This window comes from Taeniopygia guttata, chromosome 2, assembly GCF_048771995.1.
Source record: "Taeniopygia guttata chromosome 2, bTaeGut7.mat, whole genome shotgun sequence".
NCBI lineage: Eukaryota > Metazoa > Chordata > Aves > Passeriformes > Estrildidae > Taeniopygia > Taeniopygia guttata.
This window is the reverse complement of record NC_133026.1, coordinates 16816715-16843505: the sequence shown is the minus strand read 5'-3', so window position 1 is coordinate 16843505 and position 26791 is coordinate 16816715. Positions and strand designations below refer to the sequence as shown.

At 38.8% G+C, this 26791-nt stretch overlaps 1 protein-coding gene across 1 annotated transcript in view; it reads left to right on the top strand.

Annotated features, from left to right (window-relative positions):
- APBB1IP (amyloid beta precursor protein binding family B member 1 interacting protein) overlaps positions 1 to 26791 on the top strand; it is a 65596-nt gene that overhangs the window by 26946 nt on the left and 11859 nt on the right. Inside the window, exons 6-10 of the mRNA XM_030264465.4 lie at positions 732 to 891; positions 5205 to 5326; positions 12087 to 12161; positions 13298 to 13441; positions 16933 to 17043. Coding sequence (XP_030120325.4) covers positions 732 to 891; positions 5205 to 5326; positions 12087 to 12161; positions 13298 to 13441; positions 16933 to 17043 — 612 coding nt within the window. The remainder of the gene's footprint in view (positions 1 to 731; positions 892 to 5204; positions 5327 to 12086; positions 12162 to 13297; positions 13442 to 16932; positions 17044 to 26791) is intronic.

Sequence of the window (26791 nt, the reverse complement as noted above, 5' to 3'; positions counted from 1 at the left end):
GTAACTCATGAGGGGAAAAGGAGGGACACTCACTGATCTTTTCTCTGTGGTGGCCAGTGAAAGAACCCAAGGGAATGGTCTGGAACAGACTCTCCAGGAAAGTGGTCACAGCACCAAGCCTGAAAGTGTTCAAGAAACATTTGGACAATGCTCTTGGGCACATGGAGTAATGCTCTTGAGGTTGTCCTGTGCAGGGCCAGGAGTTGGACTTGATGATCCTGATGGGTCCCTTCCAACTCAGCATATTCTGTGAACTCATCTGTTTTCTTATTCATGACAGTTGGACTATGGCCCATCTTAGTACAATCTCATTTCAGGATATTTTGTTGGCATGGCAAGATTCTTCCATTCTTTTTCTATTTAAAACTAAACTTTCCACATTTGTAGCTTGCATTAAGGATACTCTGTCCTTTTGCACTTGGTTTGCCTATCAGGCATTTTCCTTAATTGCACATGTAGTAGATTTAGAAAAGATATAAACTTCTGCCTTTTCTTCATAGCAATTTCACCTTTCCTGAAGTCATGCATAGGACAAGGCTTAATTTTATTTTTAGAGAAAAAATCTTTATTTTGGTATAATGAGAGAATTTCTGAGCTGTTTTATTCTCTCAGCTTGCCTTTGAATCAGTAATAACCTTCAGCCTTTATCTTTCTTATCTGTGTTAGCAGATTCAGACTAGTCCTTTTGTTGCTTCTGAAATTACCTGACTGTTCTGTGACTTTGTTCTCAGCTTGTTATCAAGGTGCACATGAATGATAACAGCACAAAGTCCCTAATGGTGGATGAGCGTCAGGTGGCACGGGATGTTTTGGACAACCTCTTTGAGAAAACCCATTGTGACTGCAACGTCGACTGGTGTCTGTATGAGATGTACCCAGAGCTGCAGATTGGTAAGTGGTGCAGTGACATAGCAAATAGACAGAGGGCTGGTAATCTAGAAAGATCAGGTAAGTGTTGGTAATCTTGAAAAGATAGTTAACTTTTCTCCTGCCCATGGAGGCAGGAGACATGTGGTATGTTCCCTGGCATTGGAACATCACAGACTCTAAGCTGAGGGATGCTGCAGGAATATGTTTGGTGTGTTCGTGTTGTAGTGTCGGAACCCCTGGCCTGGTTCAGGGGTTCCGTGTTGTGGTAAAGTCTCTCCTCCAACCCGTGCTTCCCAAGAAAGACTCCGCAGCCTCTTGTTGTTCTGTCTCAAGGCAGTTTATTGCTAGTTATCTAAAAGATTGTCTTCTCAGGCTGCGGCTGTTTGGTCAGCAGCCCAGGCAGAAACACACACACTCCTGACACCCTCACTGTCCGGTGTCTTCTTCTCTCTCCCCGCCCAGGGCTGCTGCTATCTTTTATATGATATATTACGTGTTATATGTTTACAGTTTTCACCAATACCTACTACCTATGTTACAAGGTGCTTTTCTACTCTAAACCAATCCATAAGTGCCAGCATCACCAAGAACATGGAGGTAAGGAAAAAGAAGGAGGAAGAACAGGATTGACCCACTTTCCTCCATCTTAGAACTTCTGACCCCCCTGTACAAAGTAAAAACCCCCCTGTACAGGTGCTAAAAATCCCCTGTACAATACTAAAAAATTTTCCCCTCTACTTTGTAACTACTTCTACTATACTATCGAACCCTTTGTGACTGCTTGTTCCACCTTCAAAGTTGGTAACTCATTCCATGGCTCAAACTCAAAATCGCAGCTGTTTCCAGCTGCCTGCCAGGGTCTAAAATGCTTCTGACCAAGGCCTGGAACCTCCAAAAATGTCTGAAGGACATTTTGAGTTCCAGCATTGTAGAAATGAGTCCATTCAGCTGTGCTGTGACCTGCAGAAGGCTCCTTGCTTTTTACCATTTCCATGATTTTATTTTACACAAAATTAAGGAGCCATGTGAATTTCAAGGTGATAACAAACCCAAACACACCAGTACTTAAATCCACTTCTCGAAGAGAGGATGCAGTGCTGGAGTGCTGTCAGAAGGCATACATACTGGCCAAACAAATGTCATTAAACAAAACTCTGTGAGAAGTGTTTCAGTAATTTCTAATGCTCTTCATTTGTGGTAATTGTTTTCTTAAGTGTAGCTGTGTACAGGACACTGCTCTGTCATGGGGCTGCAGCTCTGCTGATGGTAAGTTATGACTTCTGGAGTAATTAACCTGGCCTCCAGTTCTTAGGAAACAGCTATGCAAAACTAAGAAAATGTTCTGTGCAACATAACAAGTCTTGTTTGAAAAAGGCTTCAAGGTTTCTATCATTAAGAACAGAGTATTCTCTAATTGTGAAATATTTCAGAATCTTGTTGTTTTCCAGACTGAAAAGGTATTGACATCAAAAAGAGAAGGAAAATTGCCACAACTTTCTTTTAGAGTGATATTTGACCTAGAGAAATGGGAAATTGACAGCCTTTAACATTCTCAGCTTACAATCTCCCAGGAGAGATGTGAAAATTCACAAATGAAGTCAAATATCAATATTGCACTTTAAAAGAGCCCCAGGTGTAGTCATTCTGCTAAACTAAATGATAGAAATTTTAAAATAACTTGAAAAAAGCCTGACTGGTCATAAGCAAGGAAATGCTCATCTGCTTGTAAGAGTGGCGCAGAAATTGACTGCCAGTCTGGTTTTGCTACATGATTAAGATAATGGTGCTGCATTCTTTTCTACCTGCTTATCTTAACTAAGAAAAGACTGGAAATGTCATTTGATCCTAGAAATCTGACAAAAATCACTGAATATTTTTGGAGTGTTTTCCTGTCTTAGAAAACTCCGTTTTTGTCCAGTGTGACTTGGACAAACATGTCTGAGTATTAGGATGACATCACAATAAACGTATGGTTTCTGAATCTCCATAGTCATTAAAAAGAATGTACTTGTGTTTCTTCATAATCTGGATAGATATTTGAATTTCCCATCATGCAATTAAAACTGAAGGTACCAAGGAGATTGTTTGCTACAAACATAGGGGTAAATGGTTGGATTTTTTTTGGTAAAATTTACTTGTGCTACTTTAGTACCAGATAATCCTAGGTGATTTTGGTTAGTGTTAGGGTATTGCTATAGTAAGGAATTACTCTCATAATGAATAAAAATCATTTTTAAAGCCAGGACAGAAGAAAAATATCAAAGGAAATAAACTTGTATCTGGTTCAAGAAAAAAGGAAAAATGTATTAATTCCTGATGCAGTGATCTATTACCAGGTCCAGGTCTGCTGAGGATGGAGCCTTTTTGTTTGCAGAAGGCAGTTTCAATATGAATGGAATGGTACATGTTCTTTCTTCTGCTTCCAGTGCACAGCAACGTGCACATAATTTTGTTCAAAATCAGAACAATGTGAGCCATTATTGATTTTCTCCATATACTTTTTGGCTGCTGTAGATAGCTTTATTACCATCAGCACAAAGACAGAATTTTCCTGCACTTCATCTTTCTGCCTGCTCTCTACATTAGTATTAAAGAAAACAAAATTGCATTTACTTTAAGAAGCAAATCTGAGCAGCAAATAATTCTTGCTGAACTGAAGGTCCAAGCTACTTTTATATCACAAGATGTTTGACAGGTTGTCTTACATATGCAGTTATTTTGAAAGACTATCATTGTAAATAAAATAAACTACAGTTTAAAATTAAATACATGTTAAATTGATTAATCTCATTAGTGAGATGCTAATGGAACACTGGACTGTACCTACCAGCATCCATTTTGCAATAAAGACTATTATAGTCCCAGATTTGACTTTTTTTAGGTAAATTAATTATTAGAAAGACTTTCCTGAGGATGTTAAAATCACATTTTTCATACATTGAAGAATATCCTGGTGCAGCAAATGAACAAACACAATACATATGGCAAAAATTAGTGTTACTGTCTGAGAATTGTTTCATGCCTATCTTGAACTGTAAGGTACTGTTCACCCTCCAAACCATTAACGGTGTTTTATATAGTGCTTTCTATTTCCAGTGCATTGCAGAAGTACCAGTTGCTAAATTAAGAGTTTATGTTGTTGGTGTTAAAAGTTACCAGGTACATGCAAATGGGTCTTGAAGCTAATCTCATTCTGTGAATGTAATTAATTCACAAGATAGAGGTTGGATGGGATGTACTAAACCCTTGTCAAAAGTAACAAGTGTTAAAGAAAACCTACAGAATGTATGCTTTGTTGCTTCCTCTGATGCTAGGCCAGTCTAGGCCATTGGAAGATGTGATCAGCAGAGACCACAGGAATGGGAGTACAGCTGTTCCCAGGAAGCTGCCAAAATTCTACTGAAAATTGGAGCTGGGTGAATTCCTTATCCCAGTACTGAATTTGTAGAAAAGTGCAGGTTGGGATGCTCCAAAATGACCTGTCAAGTTATGCTGAATTCCTTTTCCTTTAAAAAGGGTTTTATGTTGAGCAATCTTATATAAATAAAACTGAAGTGATTTCAGAATTACCTAATCTCAGTACACCCTGTGGCTTTTCTGGGTGGAGGAGTGAGGTTCAGAGCAGATCAGGATGGGACAGAGCTGACATTAGGTCTCTCACATCCCTGGTAAGATTAACTACAGAGATGCTGGGTGAACCAGTATATCTTAACATTAGTTCTCAATCTATCTTTTCTATTTTTTTCTACTTTGCTATTTGTGGTTTTAAGTACAGTTGCTTGAAACCAAGAAATTTTTCAGTGCATAGAATTATTCCTGCTGACAAAAAGCAAATCTTCATTGTAAAAGAAGTAAATTAAAAAGACAGATGAATTAAGTCTTTACTTTTTCTTTTTTTAATTCATTAGCCAAAGTTTATCTGTATCACTTCTTCTACTCCTCAGTCTGCAATACTGAAAACCTTAAAAAAATCAAAATCAATCAAAAGCAGAAATCATGAGATACATGGGTGTAACTGTCTACTTCTGGTGAGTCACTGTTTCCATCCCTTGCAGTCTTCAAGCAACAGTGCAGAGATTCAGGAGGAATCCAAGAGAATGGCACAGCTACATAAGGTGCCTTCTGTAGCTGCTTTGCCCTTCCATGTGACACAATTTCATGTGATGTGTGATGGGTTCTGCACCCGTCTGTGCAGTGGAAAAGAGTGCTGGACTCTCCAGCCCTGAGTGAGGGAACATCAGATAATGATTACATTTTTACACAGGAATTTCTGCAGCCTCAGGAGAGGGCAGAAACAGTTTGAATGTCTTACATTAACTTCTCTGTCTCTCCAGAAAGGTTTTTTGAAGACCATGAAAATGTTGTTGAGGTGTTATCAGACTGGACTCGAGACACTGAGAATAAGGTTCTGTTTTTGGAAAAAAGTCAAAAATATGCTTTATTTAAAAATCCCCAGGTAAGCTAACACGGTATTTGGATAAGAGTGTAAACTAAGGTCATTTAGTCTGCATGCTGCCTATTACATGAATAATTTGCTTTCAGCTCTGTCAGTTCAGAGAAAGCAAAACATATTTTCAACAAAAAAACCCGCCAGGATGTTGAACGCAGGATTTAAAAATTAGAGTTTTCTGCTTTTTTTCTGATGCTGTTTTAGAGTCTTGTCTGTAGAGGTAAAAATTGACGCATGTAGTTCACCTCCAGTACAAGCCACTGCTTGGGTACAGTTCTTGGAACTGTGTGAGATGGCACAGCTGTAAAAACTTGGCCTTTGTTTTTACTACAGCTTCTACACTGTTTCTGCTGATGAATATAAACATTTCCTTGAAGGCCCAGTATTTGCCAGTTGTACATGAAACTTCATAAAGGGTATACTGAATACTACAGAGGATTTACTGGATTTTGTTTATATGAGAAGAATTGGTTTATCAGTAAATTGTGCACATTAACTTTGTAAAGGAGGGTCTGAACACTGAATTCCATCAAATTATTCAGATAGGTGTATACACAAATTGTTTTATTTCTTGTGTTATGTGGTCAAAGCTGTATGTACAAACATCTTGGAACATACAGTTGCTACATTCTGGGCCACAGGATCTTTTCCCCATGTCAGCTGACTGTTAGCTCACTGAGCATCTGGTTTGTTCCTAAGGGCAGCAAGAAAAAATGAGCAATTCAGCATTGCCAAAAAAAAAAAAAAAATCAAATATGTAATTTGGCAGCAAATCTCACCAAGCTGCTCATTAGGAAATTGTTTTTTTAATAGAATGAGCCTATGTTTCAAATAAAACCTACAGAAAAGAAGTTTCCTTCATTGATATAAGTATCCATAGTCAGGGAAAGAAAACTTATTCTGCAGTGTACGTGGATTAATATTAATTTTTAATATGAAACAGCAAATCCAAGTTTAGAAATAAAATATGGTGGCTCAAAGTGTCCTCCTTTCTGGAGCATATAAACCCACCCAGCAGCAGAGGTTCAACTCCATGGACACTGTAGTGTTATTTGGCTAAATGGTTTAGAGTAAGGCTCTGAACCTCAAACAGGAAGTATAACTTAGATGAATATTCTGCTGTGATGAATACTGCATTTTGGTGGCAATGAAATTTAGAAATAAATGTGACCTAAAGCGGAACTAAACAAAGGTGTAGGTCTGTCCTCATGTCTCAGCTGGATCTGGACAAGTCTGCAGTCACTGAGCTTTAGCCCCTCTGTGATAAGCTCTAAAGTGAACAGTCTAAAGAAACTGGATCACAGTTGTGGCTATCACACTGTTGAAAGATTTTGGCAGTAATAAAGTCTGACCATCTGTCAGGCATGGTAAACTCAAACATTGTGAATGGGGAAAATGGTACAGTCATATAAGCAATTTGTGGCTGAAAGTAATCAGTACTGTACAGAGCTCACACTAAATACTGAAACACAGTAAAATGCATATCTGCAGTGAGTCCCTGAAAAGGCAAACCAAGCAGAAATGCTGAGCTGTGGGAGGTAGGGTCCTTGATTACCTAGCGAGCTACATATGGAAATTATGGTGTAACCCATGGGAAACTGAAATCTTGTGCTCCGGGACTGTGTCCTCAGTATATTCAGTCTCCTTCTGGCTCAGTCAAGCCTGCCACGTAAAACTCATTTTGGGAGTACACAAATTGCAGAGTGCTTTTTTTGACACACCCTGTGGTGCTAATGCTGCAGCAGCTGAATTTCTTGTTTATTTCATGCTCATTCTGTTGGGTTTTGTGGAGATCTCGCCTTTTTTTAACTTGTAGATCTTTTTCTGGGGAAAAAAAGAGGCAAATTCTAAAGGTGGCCAGGTGCCTACAGTTTATTCTTAAACAAATTAGTGATACAAAATTTTCATCACAAAGATTTGACACAATTAGTGCTTTAAGAAAATCTTATAAAGATGGGCAGATGCCTTCCTAAAACAAGTGGACCTCTGAAGAAGGTCTGTGACCTGAACCAATGTTTATTGTTTCTTTCTGTGAACTAGTTATAGACCTATTTAACAACACTTAATTAAAAGTTTCATTTTTTGAGGGGGAATTGAGGTTCTGAAATGCAGAATTTATTCTCTATATGCTGCAATATGTTGCTCAGTTCATGCCCGTGGCTTTTTTTGAAGATTGTCATTCTTGTCATGCAGCACTCGGTAATTTTTCTGCAGCTTTGTTTCTGAAATATTTTTTTTAAGTGTTTGGAATACCTTTTAGAAAAAGCTTCTATAAAATTCTCAGGTATCCCCCTTGCCACGAAGACAGGCACACTTTTACCCTCTGCTCACTGTGACATAATAGAGCCTGTACTGCAAGTCCCCCTGCAGGGAACTTGCAGTAAAAGACTGTTCCATGAATGCCATCAGTGACTCATCTGCAGGGAGGGAGCATCACAAGTCTGTGACTAAAGAGTGAAACAAAAATACATGCTGGTACGTGGGCAAATAAAGAGAACCTTTACAGCATTGGAAAGGTGATGCTTTGTCATATGGTTGAGTGATGCTGGTTTTCTCTTGAAAGGAAAGCTTGTCAGGTCTCAACACCTCTCTTCAAAAAACTCAAAGAATAATTCTCAGCTAAACGAAAATGAAGGAAAATTGTTGTTTTGAGTTATAGCTGAATCTAAACTCCTTGCTGTAAATGCTGGTCATGCTCTTTGAACACTGTATTTTATTTCTGTTCACATGAACTTCAATTTCCTGTGTTTTTCTTTTGATAAAATCAAACAGTGCAGGCAATGCCACCTATATGTGCTTTTGTTTGTTTGTTTTCTTATTATTGGACAGTATTTATGAAAACTATTCGAAGTCTGTACAGTGAATACTTTATGCTTTTGTAAGCCAAAAGCTAGATCTACACCTTCCAATGGAGAACCCATACACTGAATTGGTATTTTATTTCTTCTGAAGAGCAAGAGTTCTCAACAGCATTCAGAAGGAGGTGCAGTAAGGATTTGTAGCATTTTCATTACAAGACAGCCATAGCGAGTTTCATGGTTGAATATTTCTCTACTATCCACCAGGTGGTACTTTTGTTTTTCACCAGCTTGGCCACATTTATGAATCAAGGTATTCCTTTTGTCTCCACTGCTACTCAGTGATGGAAACATAAAAGGGTGTTAGGGAACTTGGTCATTGAGTATGCTTGCAAAAGTGCAAAGAAATAGAAGTGAGAAAAAGAAGGTGTTTTTCACTGTGCTCCCATTTTTTTCTCTTTTTGGGATTTCAAAAGAGTTTTGCCTTTAGCTTCATGTATTTTTTTTTTACTTTTATGATCTTCAGAGCAATTATAGGCATCTTCTAATAGTTTTAATGTGCAGTTTCCTAGGGGACACACCATTGTTTGAGTTGCAGATATGAGCTTGTTCTGTTTTATTTTTTCTGCACAAACCATGCTTCATTGAGCTGGCCAGTTCTTGCCTCATACTGGGTGCAGGTTGGATGAGCATAAGCTGGCAGTCCGTTGCTCAAAGAAGCTACTCATGAGGCAGCTGCCTTGTTTTATTCACACTGCTTGATCTATGCTGTTGTGGATTTTTCAGATCTTCTGGAAAATCAGTCTCAAGAGCTTGAAAGCAAAAATACAACCTAAGTGTAAGAGGAGGCAGGGGGGAGCATGCTGTCTTGGAGCACCTGGTTTTTGCCATGCAGAAAGTAGTTGCTGCTGCATTCCTACTTGAATGGGTCTATGAGTGAAAAAAGTGAAAGGTGAGCAAGAGGTGCTATTTCATTTAGGAAATATGTTTTTTGAGTATAGAGACATAAACACCGATCAGAGAATTTGATGGTGCAGTAGTTAAGTTCTGTTTCTATCATGATCCATGTTTGCTTTGCTTACATGCCAACACAGATGGTCTTGGACACTACTGAAAACACTTTCTTTCTTCCATTGTTTGAGCATTATACAGTGCAGAGAGATACACCTTGATTGGTTTTTTACCTGCCTTTCCAGACAGGAGAAGGCTGTGTCCCTAAGTGGAAAGGTTGTATACGTAGACTTGTCTTTTGAATGTAAGAAATAGTTAATTCTCAAGTCTGTAGAAATATGTAGAAAGCTGCCCTGCAGCTACATCTTGTCCCACTAATGACCTGACATCCCAAACCAAACATGCATTTCCCAGTGGTGTCCTCACACAGGAAAGAGCTTGCTTTTTATCATGACCTTTGACTACTGGACTTGAAATGACCTCTTCTGGACACATGTGATTTGCCTCCTCTAGGATGAATGCTTCTGATCAAAAATAGAAGACCACACAGTAATGAAACAAGCACAGTGTTTGGTCTGCTCCCCAGTTTTTTAGCCACTGACAAATTATAAGTACTATGTACTCCAGATTTCAGGAAAGAGACATAAAGGAGGTAATTAGAAATAAATGAAGTGTGTGTTGACAGGTGAAAGACAACAGTGTACATCTGTGTAACACTGGGTTAGGTGACAGAACCCCGTTTCCCTAATGAAAAAGCTGTGGCATTAGAGATCCTGAATGGATATCCTTACAAAATTTCTCTCTTTACAATTGATTATTTCAGTACAGGGTGGTCTGGGCTTCTGCTAAATAAGTGCCAGATGCCTGAATGTGAATCAGCTGTAGTCAGAGCAGCTTTGGTTTTGTATCATCAATCCACAGAAGGCTGACTAAGTCAGATGGATGCTCTCCCCACTAGTAGTAAAGTTGATGAGCCAAGCCTTGTTGAGACAAAACGTACTTACCTTGATAAATCTTCATTGTGTATTTTAGTGGTTGTGCTATATCTTTATAATGATTTAAAGAAGAAGCCTTGCAGTTTGCATGTCCCTGGACTTTTCAAATCCATCCCAAGGTCTGAAGGTCCAGCCTAACAGTGCCCTCTGAAGCTTCAGGGCTGCAATAGTGCTGCCTGTCAACGAGAGCTGGTGCATATGCTCAGATCACTGGGCTCCAGCTGCCCAAAACTTTTAAGTGGGTTTTGTTTTGAGCTGATTCTGGGTTTTTTCCACTCTGAATGTGGAATGTCTTTAGATATAACTGCAAAGCTGTGGTCCTTAGTGTTTGCTTTACCTACAGCTTTGGACTAAAATTATGTCCAGGCAGTCTGAAGCCAGCTGCATTTCCTAGGATAACTGCTGATTGTATTGAATGTTAAAGTTTCTCACACCATAGGCATGGCATCAGCATAGGCAGCACAGACACATTGCAGGTGTCTGTGTTTCTGAGCTCCCCTGACTTAATGTGAAGTGAATTTCTTTCTTCTAAGAAAACAGTTTTTAAAGAACTGGTTTTGAGATCCAGACCTCTTCTGCTTCCTCTCCTGGTGTCCCTCCAAAAACGGTCTGCTCTGAGGCTTGCATTCTGGCAGACATCTCTTCACAGCACTGCTTGGAAAAGAAGATGTGGTTGTGTGGAAGAGCAGGGTTTCACTTCAGATAAATTGCATTGCTGTAAATGTGTCCTACTGGCAGGGCAGATTTGCTGCTCATTTGTTTCTTTCTTATACTATGGCAACAGCCTGTTCCTTTATTTACACACTTCTCACTTGTATTTTGGTAATGTTTGCATTTATGTTGCAGTTCAGGTGTTGAGGAGTTCTAGGTATGTAAATACATTGTCACTTTCTCAGTCTTGAGACATGAAAAAATAGAGATGAAAAGTCAGATAAACTGAAAAACTGTAAACCACAAGTGTAACCATTCTGGCCTCTAGGCCATGGATCCAAACGCTACTTCCATCCTTGATCTCCCTGCTTCCTTCACTGCCTTACAGTCTGCAGACAGCCAGCTCTGCTTGTCTGGCCCTGCTTGTTGTGGAGCAAAGCCACTGCACATGCTCCAGCACACAAGTCCTAGCATCCTAGACAAGTGGAAACATTTGTCAGAATTTGCACATAACTCCAAGTGCTGTCCTTTTGCCCATCTGTACAATGCAGATAGATGCAGAGTGGTTATTGCTGTTTAACAGTGGGTGAATTTGTTTTTGTGGTTGAGGATGTCCTTGAGGCACTGTGGTTCCTTGTTTGTGCTGTGGTCCTCTGATGGCAGCTGCAGTGTCACAGAAACAGAGTGCAGGCTTTATTTTCAGTAGGTTGGAGTACATGTGCCAAGATATGGTGATCACTTCTTCAGATTTCTTCTAGATTTTTGAACAGTTTCTTCACTGCATAAAAGTACTTTAAAGAGCATGAGTAGGGGTACTAAAGTAGAAAGTAGTAACTTTGGATAAAGGCTTTGGCATATAAACACTTTAACTAAAAATTGAGAACTGAGTTATATCCAGAGTGCAAGATACAAAGCATGCAAACTACCAGATTAGGTTGTAGGGAAAATGCTTTCTAGCTTTTTGATACTGCATTGTATTCATTGTATATCAGCATGCAATCAAATGTTAAGTTCTCTACAACCTGTAATAATACAGTGAAAATTGGAATGCTAAAACGCAAACCCATTGATCCAGAAAAACAGCTAACAACAGAAGCCACTGGTTTTTATTTTTGGAGGCCATGTTTACGTGGGCAAAAACAATCTTGTATTACTTTGAATTTTATTCAGAATAAAAATTTAAAATTCATGAGCAGGCAGATATGATTAAACTTATTAGTAAGAAGAGTCCATAAGCATGTGTCTCTTGCAGCTGCTGATTGGGTACTCAATATTGAAAGACTCAGTAACTATTGAGTGAGCTTGTAGCAATCTAGTTACTTGTATTGCTGGCTTTATAATGAACATTAACTTCTTTTGTGTCTTCATCAGAATTTCTACCTGGCAAACAAAGGGAAGAAAGAAAGCAAAGAAATGAATGATAAAAACAAAGAGGCTTTGCTGGAGGTAAGCCAAATTATTAGGCGGCTGATGCAAATGTCACCAAAACTCTGCCACCATTTGCATCTGCTATGCAGTAACAGCATGTAGGTCTTTGTGGGAAATAGTGTAACAACAGGAAGTTCTGTGATCATTGGTGTCTTTGTATCTCGGGTTTAATATGTTGACTTTCCTCTGCATTGGCTGTTCCTCATTAAAAATGCAGATTGTTCACTCTTATGCCAGTCCTTGGGACTTTTCATAGTTAGTAAGGCTGATCAGTACTGAACAATTACCTTTAGGTTAGAAGTGGCTTTACATCTCAACTTACTAGCTGTGCTACAACAGAAAAAGATATGTTCACTTTTCCAGAAAGTCTGTTTAAATTCTTGCCTTTCCTGCTGGAGTTTTACTTCAGATGTACGCTTGAAAGAGAAAAATGCAGAGTTATTTGAAAGAAAAGATTACCACATTTCTCCAGGCAAGCAGTTTGGTAAAAGCTCACAAAGGAAATGCTTTGCTCAGGTGACTAAGGACTCACGTTTCAAAATTAGTGCATCTCATGAAGGCACCAGATGTTAACCAGCATAAGTCCTGGTGAATTCTAAATGAAAACATTAAGTGATAAGTGATAAGGGAATTAAAAATTACCCAACAGTAAGTATTCAGGCAAACAATTAGTATATCTGATTAAACAGTGTTTTAAATGCTAGCATGTATTTCAAAAGTGAAGGCAGAGATTGAGCTGTTTTTAGAGCTCTAAGCAGTCTCTAAAGAATCTCTCTACCAAAGTATTTCTCTACAGAACCTATAAACACTGCAGTAAGGAAAAAAAACCCCAACAACAGTATCAGCCACTGTTCTATAGCCTTCGCTGAGCACATCTATGTCTAGTTAAAAGCCTTTGTAGGTTTTTGCTTGACCTTAAGGACTGGAGGTTTTGCAAGCCTTCTTTATCAGTGTGTGAGCACCTAGCATTAGGCTGGAAAAGCTTCCTTTGCCTATGTAAATTGTTCATGTCCCTAGTAATTGCACTCCCCATGTTCATATGTTCACTGTCACAAGAAATGTCTTTATTTTTCAAGGGAGCATTTTTCTGCTATGTAGTGATAGGATTGTGCTTAAATGGATTTATTTTGTGCATTATTATTCTTGTTTCACAGGAAAGCTTCTGTGGGACATCTGTCATTGTGCCAGAGCTTGAAGGGGCCCTTTATTTAAAAGAAGATGGAAAAAAATCCTGGAAGAGGCGTTATTTTCTTCTACGAGCTTCTGGAATTTATTATGTACCCAGAGGAAAAACCAAGGTCAGGAAGCAAAATAATCCTTTTAGCAATAAAACAATTCGTGGAGGTGAAAGTGTAGAACTCCCAAGGTGACGTTTGAAGAGCGCTGTCTGGTGCTCTTCAAGAGGGCTGAGATTTCCATGGTTCAACTTTGACTACACCACATGTGCAAATACTAGAATGCAGCCACTGAATCCTGTCACGTTTCTCTCCTTTTGATTTCAAGGGATAGATAAAAGCATTAATAAAACAGTGCTCCTCCAGAAGGCAGATGGGGAAAGAAAAACAGCATAGCACCCATCAGCTGGTGGTGAGCTGCCAAAATGCTTCACTGTTATATGGGTTCTCTATGAAAGAAAATCTTAAAAAGTTGTCAAGTAAACTAATTTCTTGTCACAAAAAAAGGTAGACTTTTACTTTGCTTGATACTGACTTTCTGCACTAGTAACCAGCACATGAAATGCTGTTTTTTCAATACATTGATTTGTACCTAGAGAATGTGTTGTCTTTTATGGCTTTTTAAGACTGCCCTTTGTGTAGAAAGAAGTGAGTCAGAAGCATCTATTCGGCTGAATCAAATTTACTTACATTGAGTATTACAAAATATCTAAAGAGTCTGAATTGCCAGCACTGGATGTATTGCACATAAGGGCAGCTGGCTTTTCATTTCCACAGTGATGAGGTAGAACAGTGAATTCTGGGACTGGTGGGGTTTTTTTTGTGTGGTTTTTTTGTTGTGCATTTTGGGTTTTTTGTTGTTGTTTTTCTGGGATTTTTTGGTTTTTGGTTTTTGGTTTTTTGATCGTTTGTTTGGGGGGTTTTTGTTTGGGTTTTTTTTTGTTTGGTTTTTTTTTTGTGTTCTGAAAACCACTTCTGTTACCACTTACAGTTCTGCTAATGCTTCATATTTAGAAATGCTGCTGCTGGTGAAGCTTTACTTAGCATTTGTGCTTTGAAATTTAACTCTTCTGCTATTTCCTGACTAAAGTACAAAGGAAAAAAAATTTGTCATGTAAAGGGATGTTGTGCTCCTGCTCCAGTGACCTGTTTATAACCTAACCACAGTGAAACACAGATCACCTTACTGCTTTCACAGCAATTTATTTTGACTTTACCTGATCCTGAGATAATGGCTTTCACACCTCAAATCAGGTTGTACACACGGCATCCTATCAATTAGGATCTAGAATGCTATTTAGAAGGCACTTAAGGTGGAAAAAGTGTAAGAGTAGTCAAATGCAAAGTCCATCTTGGACATTTCCTTGTAGCATGCCTCCAACAATGGCCAGTAGTACAGTGCCAAAGCAAGGCAAGCATGTCCTGAGAGTTACTCAGCCTTTTTTCATCATCCAATGATGCCTGTTCCAGTGACTTTTCATCATAGTGCAAATGACGGAAGTGCTTCCTTTTTTCAGGTGATAGGCTGTAAACATAGGCTCAGATGGAGCAACACAGTCCCTCGTAACAGCTGTTTAACACTTTACTGCCTGTTCATCATTACAGCCTGTGTACCACCCTGCCTATAACTGAGCAGTTTGAGGAATTGTGTGCTTTAAAGTCACTATATTACCACCACCAGTCTAGTTCTTTAGGAGATAGTCTCAGCTCTTTAAAATGGTAGCTGTTTGCTCCTGCATCTGTAACAGCCTTCAGCAAAAGACTGAAGCTGTGGCATGTCTTAGCCATTCCAGAGAAAGTCAAGTGCTTAATGGTGATCTAAGTGATTACTGCACTCTGTATTGGAACAGCTGAGGATGAGGTACACGTGTCTGTTGTGGAGATCTAATCTCTGGGACATGAGCAGGATGCTGTGGTGTTAAACATCTTAAAGTACTGCAGTAGAATTCAGTACAGCTCTTCAGTCAAAGCCCCTAAATTATGAGAGTTCATCGTGTGTCAGGGTAGCATGAAAAATGCATGTGCACCTTGCGCATCATTCAGTTGTGGGCAGAGCAGTCTTTCTTTGAGGTACAGAAACGAACAGTTGGCAGAAAACAGTATCTTCAGCTGCTGCAGCTGTTTTAAAATTCATCATATATATTCCTGTTTTCAGTATTTACAAAAAAACAAAGTCATCTGGCATACCTTTGGCACTTTGTACTGGCTGTAAAATACATGGCGAAAGTGAAAATACAGGGGCACATTCAGATAATTTTATACTCATGCTTGCGGTGGTTTTTGTTTCAGGGTTATTTGTTAACAAACCAGCACCAGTCAGCACTGTTGTCTTAATTTCTTTCTTCAGCATTGCTCTACTTACATCCCATTCAAAAACACGCTGTTAATGGACAGGGTCACAAAACAAAAGCATTAGAATTACAGATAATTAAAAAATCTATTTCTGTTAATTGTGTTGCTTTGTCATGGTAACGTTGCTGTGTGTGTTAACATTGCACAAATACTCACATTAAGTGCCTTTGTCCCTTGCATAAAAATCTGTTCCTTAGAAGATAATAACAACTGCATTCATATTGGTCCTAATCACTATTGCCTGGTTCCTAAAGGAGAGGAACAACACATTATACGGGATGAATTTGAGCACAGTTAGGAACTTTAAGATGTTTGAAAAACCAAGGTCCACACACTCACTGGCAAAATCTCTGGCATCATCAGCTGCAGCAAGACAGGAGAAAGAGAGAAGTCCTGTTTACATCTAGTAGGAAATGTTTTGCCACATATCTTACTTGCAAACTCAATTTGTAAATAAAGCAAACTCAAGGGCATATTGTAATGAAAATATCATTAAAAATTAGAACAGCGGACAAGAACCATCATATGCATATTATAACATATCCCCATATCATACCCCATTTTTAGGGGTAGAGGGAGCTTGTGGTTTGTTATTTTATTTTTCTTTTTTCCCCCCACAGTTTCCTGATTTCTCAGTTTAGCCAAAAATGACCATGTGAAATGGCTATTTTTGCATTTCTACACAAAGGATTGCAGAAGTTACTGTATGCAGAATTCATCACTGAGAAGCAAGCCAGCAATAGAAACATTGTTACTTTAGCAATATTTTGCGAACAAGCAAATGTTATGATAAACAGAAATTGGATGATGCCTAGAAATCTGAGAAAATGCAAAGCAAAACAGATTAAACATGTGCTTATTTCCTGATGAGGGTTTGCTTGTTACATGTACAAAAGAAAAACAAGCTCCCGAAGCAATTTAGAACCCCAAACCTTCTTTATCTACTCAGAATTTTAAGAATGTAGTTTATTACTGTGGTGCTCTCTTTTGTCATATTAGACTTAAGCTAAAATCTCCACACAAAGCAATGAAGAACAGCATAACCAGAACAAGAGCAAAATGTTGAACTGTGTTATAGGTTATTCACAATATCTACTGACCTTCTTCCAATTTTTATTTTAAGAAAACAGACACTTAAAATTAAGCCTTTTTTTTTCAGTCAGCTTCATTGGCATTCATGCATTTGATAAAGGTCTTATTAATGAGTTTCACATCAAAATTCAATTTGCTCTAACCATGATGGGCTTGGTTTTTATTTGTAGACATCACGGGATCTGGCATGCTTCCTTCAGTTTGAGAACGTGAACGTGTATTATGGTTATCAACATAAAGTGAAATATAAGGCACCTACAGATCACTGCTTTGTCTTAAAGGTAATGTACAAAAAAAGTTCTTCAAATGTCACACAATTTCCTTTGTGTGCAAGCATGTTTAAGTTTGAATCTCCAAGGATCCTGATAAGATAGAATAACTCCTGCAAAATCATGTGTAATTTCTTCTTTGCTTCATTGTTATCAGCAACATACATGTAGAACCTTAATTTTATTACTTATAGTCCTGAGATACATGTCTACACTGCATCCTAATGTTTTTTTTCAAAACAGGGTTGAATATGCTGACTGTTCAGGTGACTGGACATGTTTGGGCAGATGTCACCCAGGGCAGATGTATGATGCGAAGTCTGGCAGTCTCTGATTTTGATGTTATGAGCACTAAGGATTATACACTAAAAAGCCTGTCTACTTTTTTTTTGTGGTAGTCATACCTGTTGAGGAGTTTGTTGAACTGAGATGCAAAAATTTTGCAGGAATAAGCATCTCATTTGTCATATTTTATTGCACTGCTGTTTCTGGCAGGAAGGCAAAATACATTGCTCATCCACTCATGAAAATCAATGCTTGTTCTTGAATAAGTATCTCATTGCTGCCTCTCCAGGCAATAGCACTGCAAATAATCTGGGAATTCTGCATTCCTCTCAGGAAAGGAAAAGAGGCCCATGATTTTCACCTAGTGTAGACAGCAGAAATTAAGTTTGAGGTTGTAGTAATTTGGCCTTGCTTGCTATCTGTCATATCACTCACTGTGTACAAGACAGAAGATAATCTTGTTGCTGCTTTTCTTTTTATAGGTGTGCAATGTGAACAAAGTGTCAGAAAACACAGTATCTTGCCATCTCAGAAAAAAAAGTACAGGAAACATACACATCAAAGGTCACTTACATTTCTGGCTGTAGCTGCACACTTAAAGCACTTTTTTATCGAGTTCCAAAATGTCTGCTAGCCTAATTTACATATGGCCAAGCAGAAGTGGTTTATAAACACAGATTTATTTTCTAAAACAGGTGTATCTAATTAACACAGATGAGCAGTTTTAATACTACAGACCTCCACAAAACACTCTACAAGAGACACAGGTGAGCTTTCAGAAGTTAATAGGTAAGCATTGCTTCTGAAAAGTACCACCTTTAATGAAAAAAAAAAAAAGGAAAAAAGGAGCTGATGTAAAAAACAAGGGGAAATTGATTTTCTAAACAGATGACTGGTCTAAGAACTATCTGACTAATTTAATAACAATTATTCACATTCTGTTCAGATGAAAATAAAAGCTTGATTTTTGAATGTATATATTTTGAACTGTTCATAATAGTTAGGTAAACTTTCTGGACTTACTGCCATCTTTTCTGAAAAGAGGGCTATTTACACTAGCAAAAAGTCACACCTCGACTGAAATTCTTGCTTTATTTCATGTGTGATGTTAGTGCTGTGCCCTCAACATTAAATTGGAAGAAAAGAGCAAAACCTTACACAGGAAAGCTTTATGTATAATAGGTTTATAAATGTATGAAACCTACTTAGCAAGTCATGTTTGCTCTGATGCTTCTAAAATGTGTTTGCAGTATACTAGAGAAAACATTGTATCAATAATTATTTCTGAACAATGTTACTTAGTGATGAATAGATTATGTTACAGTGCTTGTTCTTCCTTTTAATTACTACAAATCATCATTTGGTAGATTCTTTACCCGCTCAGTTTCAGACTTGGCTTTCTTTAATGGCTGACTTGCAGGGGGTGGAGTTAGTCAAGAAGTACAGGCAAATACTGATATCTTCATATTTCTGTTCTGTTCTTCTGTTCTCTTGCTTCAGAAGTGAAAGTCTCCCACTTAGGGTGGCTTTCTGAGGTTGGTGGAGAGGTTAATATTTATTATAATTTCTGTACATTAATCTGAATTCTATATATAAATAGAGTATTAACTCTACTTTTTAAAGCCATGCTGCTGAAATCAGTTCTCTCATACCCTTATGGTTTACTATCTCTCATGGCTTACTTTTGGAGGTTTGAGCTGAGGATGTAATACATCTTGAGATCTGTGGGCTGAGGGAAAGAACAAAGTTAAATGTCAGTCTCTCTGATTCGATCCTTGGTGACACAAAAGTGTGTGCACGGTAACACTGAGCCATTTATCGCACTTAGTCACATTTTTTGTTCTATCTGGTTTGATCTGTAAGTCTCCCAGAAGAAAATATCTCTCTTGCTGGGAGACACTTGTCCTGACATGTCAAAGGAAAACAAACCATCATTCTTGAGATATTTCTCATCCTGCCATATTTTGCAAATGAAGTCCTCAAGAAGAAATTACAGTACTCTCACAGACAGGTGCAGTGAGGAAAAGGCAATGGATTTAATAGGTAAACGTTTGTTTTTATGGTACAGGAAGCCTAGTAATTTTGAAGGAATTTGGATGCCCAGTTCAGTCCAAGCCAATTGGAAATTTCTCCACAACCAAGTCTCTGCTGTGTCTTCACAGCTCTTCCTTACAATCCCCTGTGTGTGCCTTGCCACAGAGGGCAAGATAAGATTATCTTAAAACAAATGGGGTAAGGTAACTGAAAGAGTAGCAGCCACAGCTTATGCTAGCTGTTCACTGTGGTGGCTGTAAAGCAAAGGAAGTGTCTGGGGAAAAAAGGTTTGTCTGGAAGCCCTTATTAGCTCCAGCAAGCTGTCATGCCACTTGGAAAGTTTCTGAATAGCATGCCACTACATTTTTTACAGAATTTTAAAATTTTAAGAATTTTAAAATTTCTTTCTGATGACCCCCTTAGGAACTGCTGTGTCAAAACAGTGAGCAGTCATCAGTCAAGTTACTTGCTCTGCTGTTTCAAACATAACAAAAGAACATGCCCAGCTCCGATGCAAGAGCTTATACTTTATAGTACAAGAGAAATGCAAGGGTGTAATAGCTTCAGCAGTACTTTGCTTCTCTGCTAGGTGGAAAATCCTGCTGAATTCAGAACTATATTTTCCCAGCTTTGAGAATGGAGCTGAAAAAATATCATATTCATTTCTCAATGGTTAAGATATTGGCATCTTTACTTCAAAAATAGGGACGTGCTCTTTGTTCATTCAAATGGCAGCAAATGGCCAGTAAGGTAGGCTGGTTTGGAGTTGAACTTGGCCTAATACTGGAAGGAAGTGTTCTTTCTTTTCTTCCAGTCCCCAGTTGTATAAGCCTTCTAAACAAATATACATATATTTATGTATATTTGTAATATTTGTACCTGCTTTGAAAGTCTTGTCTCACATTAGCAGGGAGAAAAGAGAAAACATTTCCTTTTGGCCCCACCCTACTAGCACCCAGTCTTGTTCATCTTTATGCTGTGTCTTTATGGAGGGAAGAGCACTCAGGAAAAATTTTAAGAATGAGCAGAGCATTCTTGCAATTTTTACATCTATGTTCCAGGCATTGCCAAGAATGTAAAGAGAATGTAAACACTGTAACTAATGTTAACCACAGTCCTGGTGACCTGGTTTTAGCCAGAACAACGAGATATTTCAGTTTGTCTGACACAGCCCTGAATAATACGGGTATTGCCTCAAAGTCTTCATGACATTTCTTCGACTGTTGGTTCACTTTGATCTCTCTAAATGGGATGTGAGTTTTTCTCCAGTTTCTGCTTCTTGGCTGTAGCCAGGCATGGGGCTTGCAGAGACAGTGAGCTTTTGGTCATAATGCCTGTCCCGCTAACATGCATCCAGTCACCAGAAGCTGCTCCCTCTTTCCTGTTTCTTATATAATCTAGGTGTTTCGTTTCAACTTCTATGATCATACCTGGGTTAGGTAGCTAATGCTGGCTTGGGTGCTGGTATTAGTGTACCAACAAGATCATGCACATCATGGGCAGGGTGCTTTGATACTTAGCCTGAAGCTGTGGTGGTTTTTGCAGCCTGGGATATTGGAGTTGCACCTAAACTAGCTCAAATATAAGTATTCTTATCTGCAGATCCATGCTGTAGGATATTACTCTCACAGCTAGAGAAGCACAATGTGTTGTGAGTGTTCCTTGTGTATCATTTTTTCCCATTATGTCAGCACCCCACTGCATATGATATACCTCAGCACAAAAATGGGATGTGCTCTGCTGATTTGTTAATAATCAAGACACTGAGGGGCAAAAGGGTGGGGTGCCAGAAGCAATTAAACATCACAGTGTTAAGCAAAAGAGGGAGTATTTTGCTGAGCTTATTCAGAAGTTTCCTTTCAGGATGATTCAGGAGACAACTGCAATAACAGAACAAAGCAGCTACTTCCTCATATCAGGCAGCAGAAAGCCCAGCTGTGGCCAACCAGCAAACGCACAGCTGGCTGGTTGGTGTGAGAGCAGGGTCACCTTTAGCTGCACATGTGCAGCAGACCAGGGCTGATGTGGCTGGGTCCTGAGGAAAAGATTGCAGCCTGGCACAGAGCCTCCAATGGAGCTGGCTTTCAGTAATCCTTAGGCTTTGGGGCAACTTGAACTTTATTTCCCAGTGGCTATTTGGTCTGTGCTGAGCTTTAAACTTCTTCAGTGCACTTGTTCTATATCACTGCTAAACAAACCCTCTCTCAAAGTCACAGATTTCAAAACCCAGGAAAAACACAAAACTCTCAGAATATTAAAAACAGAGCCTCTGAGTATAAGAAATACTTTTTGGACATCTGCTCTTGTAAATATGCAGATTCTCCCTATTTTGTACTCAGCCTAAGTCTTATGCTTTCATAAATTTAAAGATCCCACCTTTCTCTTACATCAGATAAAGTGAGTCTTTTCCTAATAGAGTTCTCCATATGCAGAGAAGAGGAAAGGTCATCTAGTTTGAAAAAAGACCCTCACTCAAACCTGCATCTCTCAAGTTTGGATTTGTCCCCCCGTTCCCAGCAGAGGACGCAGGAGAGTGTCACAGCACAGCTCTCTGTGCCACCTTGCGCAGAGTGCTGGCCGCTCCTGGGAAAGCAGTGGTGAGCGAACAAAATTTTCTCTGCTTTCCAGCAAAAATGTATTCACACACTGCACACAGCAAAAAATTAGGAATGGTTTAGTTCCTCAGAGCCACTTTTGCATTTACAAATGTGTGGTTTTATTCTAGATTCCCTGCAAATTTTCTCATTCCCATTTCATGTTGTAAGGGAAATGGTATGGAAGTAAATGGGACCTTTAATGATTGATTTTATATTCTGAAACTGAAAGCCCACAAAAATAAGGTATTTCACCAGAAAGGAAGGGATCTGTCCATCATACTAGCAACAGCATCTATTGCACTGAACAGAAATAGTGATCGTAATTTTAATTTTGGGGATTTTCTCTGTGCATGCGCACTCGTCCAGGAACTGATTTTGTCACACCATGTTGAAACATCTTTCAAAGCAGACAAATAGCAAGGTAATCTATATGCAAATTTGCTGGTTTAGTCAGTCTGATGTGCCTGTGACAAAGAGTGGATTTAATTATAGTTTATTGGTGCTGGTTATGCTTGAGTACTCTGGAGGTAATGGTGCATAATGCTGAATTAATCTACGATGAAAAGAATGGGTTTCCTGGGGATAAACTGAGAAAAAGGCGAATCATCATCTCTTTCTACAGCTGGGTACATTTTCCTGTGCAGTCAAAGCAGTTAAGTTTTCTTGGCATCATTTGGCACCATTATTAAAAAAAAGAAAAAAATTCTAATTATCCAAAGAATTTTGGAAGTAAATTTTCAAAAGGAATAGCTTGTTTGCAATAGCAGCATTATTCTAGCAGGTGATTTGGTATTTAGCTGCTTCTCTCCTGATTCTCTCCTCCCTCACACCCTGTGTGCTCCATGCAGGCTGAGTCATGTATGTAATGCATTCAACACAAAGACAGTTAAAAAGGTAGAAGATGAGAATTAGCAGTGCTTGAGATAGAAAACACTATGAATAGCAATTATGTACAACAGCTAGTGCAGGAAACAAAGATAGAAAGCAAGAGTTTCTTTTTTTTTAATGTGAAAGATTTGGAAATTGTTTTAGTATGAGTGCTTCATATAAGTGTTTCAGAGTAAATTCATTGCTAGATTAACTGAGAAAGCAGAAGTAGAAATACTTTTTATTGCAGAACGCTTTCAGGTATGTGGGATTACAGTCATGTACATGCACAGTTTTGCTAGATTCATGTATAAACAGCAGGGAGAATAAGGTCAGAGAATGGACAGGGAGAATTTGAATATGATAGCTTTGGAAGATATTACTTCCTGTATAAACCAGACCTCTTTGGTGACAATGGCTATTATATATATTTTTTAATAACCTAAAAATTTTGCCTGAGGTCATTAGAGAAATGTAGGTCAAAAGAATAATTTCATTTCTTTAATAATAGGGCAATTACTCTTTTATACATAGAGTTGACACATCTTAAGAGATCAGGTAAGTATGATCATCTTCATGCAAGGGCTGCATAGCATCTGAATTTGACCATGACTAGTAGATTACAAATCTGAACCATTTCAATGTGACTTTTAGAAGGTAATGACTATTTATACTACTTCCAGACATAGGAGCCAGGGAGAGTCTCAGCTTTTCAGAAAGGCTAGTTCAACACAGCGTAAGTTCATTGGTAGTAGTTAAGGTATCCAAAAGTATTGAGCATTTTGTGAAAATTCAGCCAAAAGCCAAAGCTTGTGATCCAAAGTTAGTCACTCTTTATGCTTCTGCCTATTGTTTCTGCCTCAGAGATTGAGCAATGATCCATATATTTTGGGGCAAAGAATGCAGTGAGATGCCTGAATAACTTCAGTTTACTTTTAATTTTCGGTGTTGGAAGAAGGCAACGCAAAAGAACATTTTATTGGGATAATCTCCAATTTCATGCACACATGGCCTTCAGTAATTTTTGTTTTTGGCAGACACCATAGAAACCACATCATTCAGTTCCCATTTCTTCAGGTTTTCAATGTGTTTTATTTTTTTTTCCTTAGGCAAAGAGTTTATTTTATATCTGAAAATGCTATCTGTGGACAAATATTTTTTTAAACCTCTCCAGAAAACAAACTCTCTATATTCAAGCATTTCTGCTTTTTTTATCTCTAGACAGTTGATACTTACAGAGGAGACAGTGGGACAGGGGAGAATACTAGGTTCTGTTTAAGCCTCTTCGGTGCTTTTCTAGGTGAAACATGGCACATCCTTTTGCAGCCTCACGTTTGAGATGCTCAGATCTTAGTACCTACAAAATCAGGCTCAATGATGTGAATAATTCATCATTATTAAGAGTTTTGTCATCAATAGATGAAAGTTCACTGTAGTCCATATTACTTCAAAGCACTATTCAATTTTTTTAATTTGAGAAAAATTCTGGACAGCTTTCCAACTTGCATATTTCCACTTTTCTTTTAAACTATGACTTCTAGAGTTGTTACTGTTTAAGCAGTTTTCTTTCATAATTCATTTTGGTGCTGCATATTTCAGAGGCAAAGGTGCAAAACCTTTCCAGAGAAGATGTTTTCACTTTGCTGTCAGATGATTTTAATGATCTTTTCAAGACATGATATGCACCCTATAGCAAAATAATTTATCTGTCTATGTATGAGGTGTGGCATACTGAGGTTAGTGTTATTTTGCCTTAAAGTACAGTATTTCTCAAAGGCTGTTGTGATTGATGTTGTTGATCTTTGTTAGTCTCACAGACAGGTTATTACAGAGATTCTGAATCTAGTTTAGTAAAACCAGACTTGCATAGTGACTACAGCTGTTTATGTCTGTGTGCTGGACTAAACACTGTCCTGAGACACAGGAGCTGTGAAAGGAGAAAATTGCTCCACGCAGAACCATGGAATTGTTTAGGGGTCTTCATAACAAGTCAGCCTTTCCAGGCACTTCCAGATGCTTAGGTTCTTCTTCAAATTGCTTATTCTGACTCACCATTTTAATGCACTATGTAGTAGATTTTATGTGAAGTTTTAAGTGGAAAATTGAGCTTGTAAAGGTCAGCACAGAGACTTCTGCCATTTGTACTGCTGAAGCAATTCCACTATGATACAGTTCCTTCAAGTGAGCAAATGGTGGGCTGAGTGGGCTGTGTCAATTCTTGGCTGAAACATTTTACCTTCCTACCTAAAGTAGCATGCTTCATGCATCTAAAAACCACAGGAAGCCAAATGTCTCCATCTGAGGCAGTTACTAATAATATTGTATGGGTAGAAACCTTGATGGCTAAGCTTGGTGCTGCTGCTGGTGTTTGTTCCTGTGGTCTGGCTTTGCAGACAGCTGCTGTAGCCGGCCTCTGTACTGGCAGCCTGGAACAGTCCTCCTTAGGCCTGATCCAAAGCTCTTGTGAGGTGTGGGGGATATTTCCAGTCGACCTCAGTGGGCTGTGGATCCAGTAATGAGCTAAGCTTTATGTGTCATTCATAAAATTACATGTAAAAAGAGCCAGTGCTGCTGCTTGAAAAATGAGAGATAATACCATTATTCTGACCTTCCTTCTCAGAGCTGGGAGTTCAGCAGCCTGCTGGTCTGCTCCCTAATTGACAGCACATATTTGTGACTGTGCACTTAATCACAGTTGCTGATTGGAGTAATTTAATCAAGAAACTGATTGGGGCAATTTGGAATAGGTCCCACTGGTGAATATCAGTAGTTAAGATGGATTGCCTGGTGGAGACAATAGCCAGCAAATGACAGGGTAAAGGGTAGCCAGTAAGTAACTCACATGCTATCCAGCAAGGGACACTGTCGCCTTGTTCACTGACAATTCCCCCTCAACTTCTCAGGATTGTGAGACCCCCCACAGTCTGAAAATATTCATAGTCAGAGTAAGGAGTGAGGTGAGGAAATTTGCTGATGATATTATATTATTCAGATCATTGAGGAAAGGGCAGACTGAGGAATTGTGGAAGGCCATTGTGAGGCTGAGGTTCAGTGCTTAGTAGTTGTCAGATACATAAATCAAGCATTAAGAATTATTAGGAAAGACACAGATGATAAAACAGCAAATGTTGCCTTACCATGGCAAAAGTTCATGATTTCTGTTCACCTGTGCAGTTCTGGTCCTCTCATGTCAAAGAGAATATATAATATACTTGTAAAAGTATCAAACAGGAGCAACAAGGATAAGCAAAAGTAACAAATTACTTTGACTGGAAGAATGACTGAAGAGACTAGAAGCCTGTAGGCTAAAAAGGAGAGACAGCTTGCCATGAGTCTGATGAGGACCTCTAGGCTCAGGAGTGGTATGGAAAGGTCTGGCTAGCGGTCAGGCATTCAGCATCTCTTCCAAAACAAGAATGTTACACAAAGCTTGTGGCAGTCAGGTTCAGAAAAGGAGGTGGTTCTTTATAGAGTGTGTGACAGACTTGAGAAAGCTGTTGCTAAAAGGTGTTGTGAATACCAGAACTCTCTTTGTGCTCAATAAAAACGGAAGAAAGACCTGGAAGACAACCTATTTATGGAAAAACCCCGCTAGTCTCAGAAAACTGTCAAAAATCATTGTAGACAGAGGGCATACAGAGAAGGAAGTATCATATTTGCTTATCTTGTACTTCCTCTTCCCACATTTTGAGCCACTCTCAGAGTCCAGGTACTGGACACTTGATCTGACACAGTACAGGTGTTCTTGTGAAACTGGAATTTCCGTAGGGTGCCCCAGAGGAGAGGTCTGCAGCAGCCTCTCCTGAGCACCCCAGAAGCAGATCCCCGTGGCAGAGCTGTGTGTATGTGCAGCACTGACACCTAGCTTGCTTATGCCTTGACCTCCTCTGCCTTGTTATGCAGTGTGGACATTCTTCCACACTTTTGCATGAACCATTTGTTAAATTGTGTGTTTTTATTACAAGCAAAAATACTGG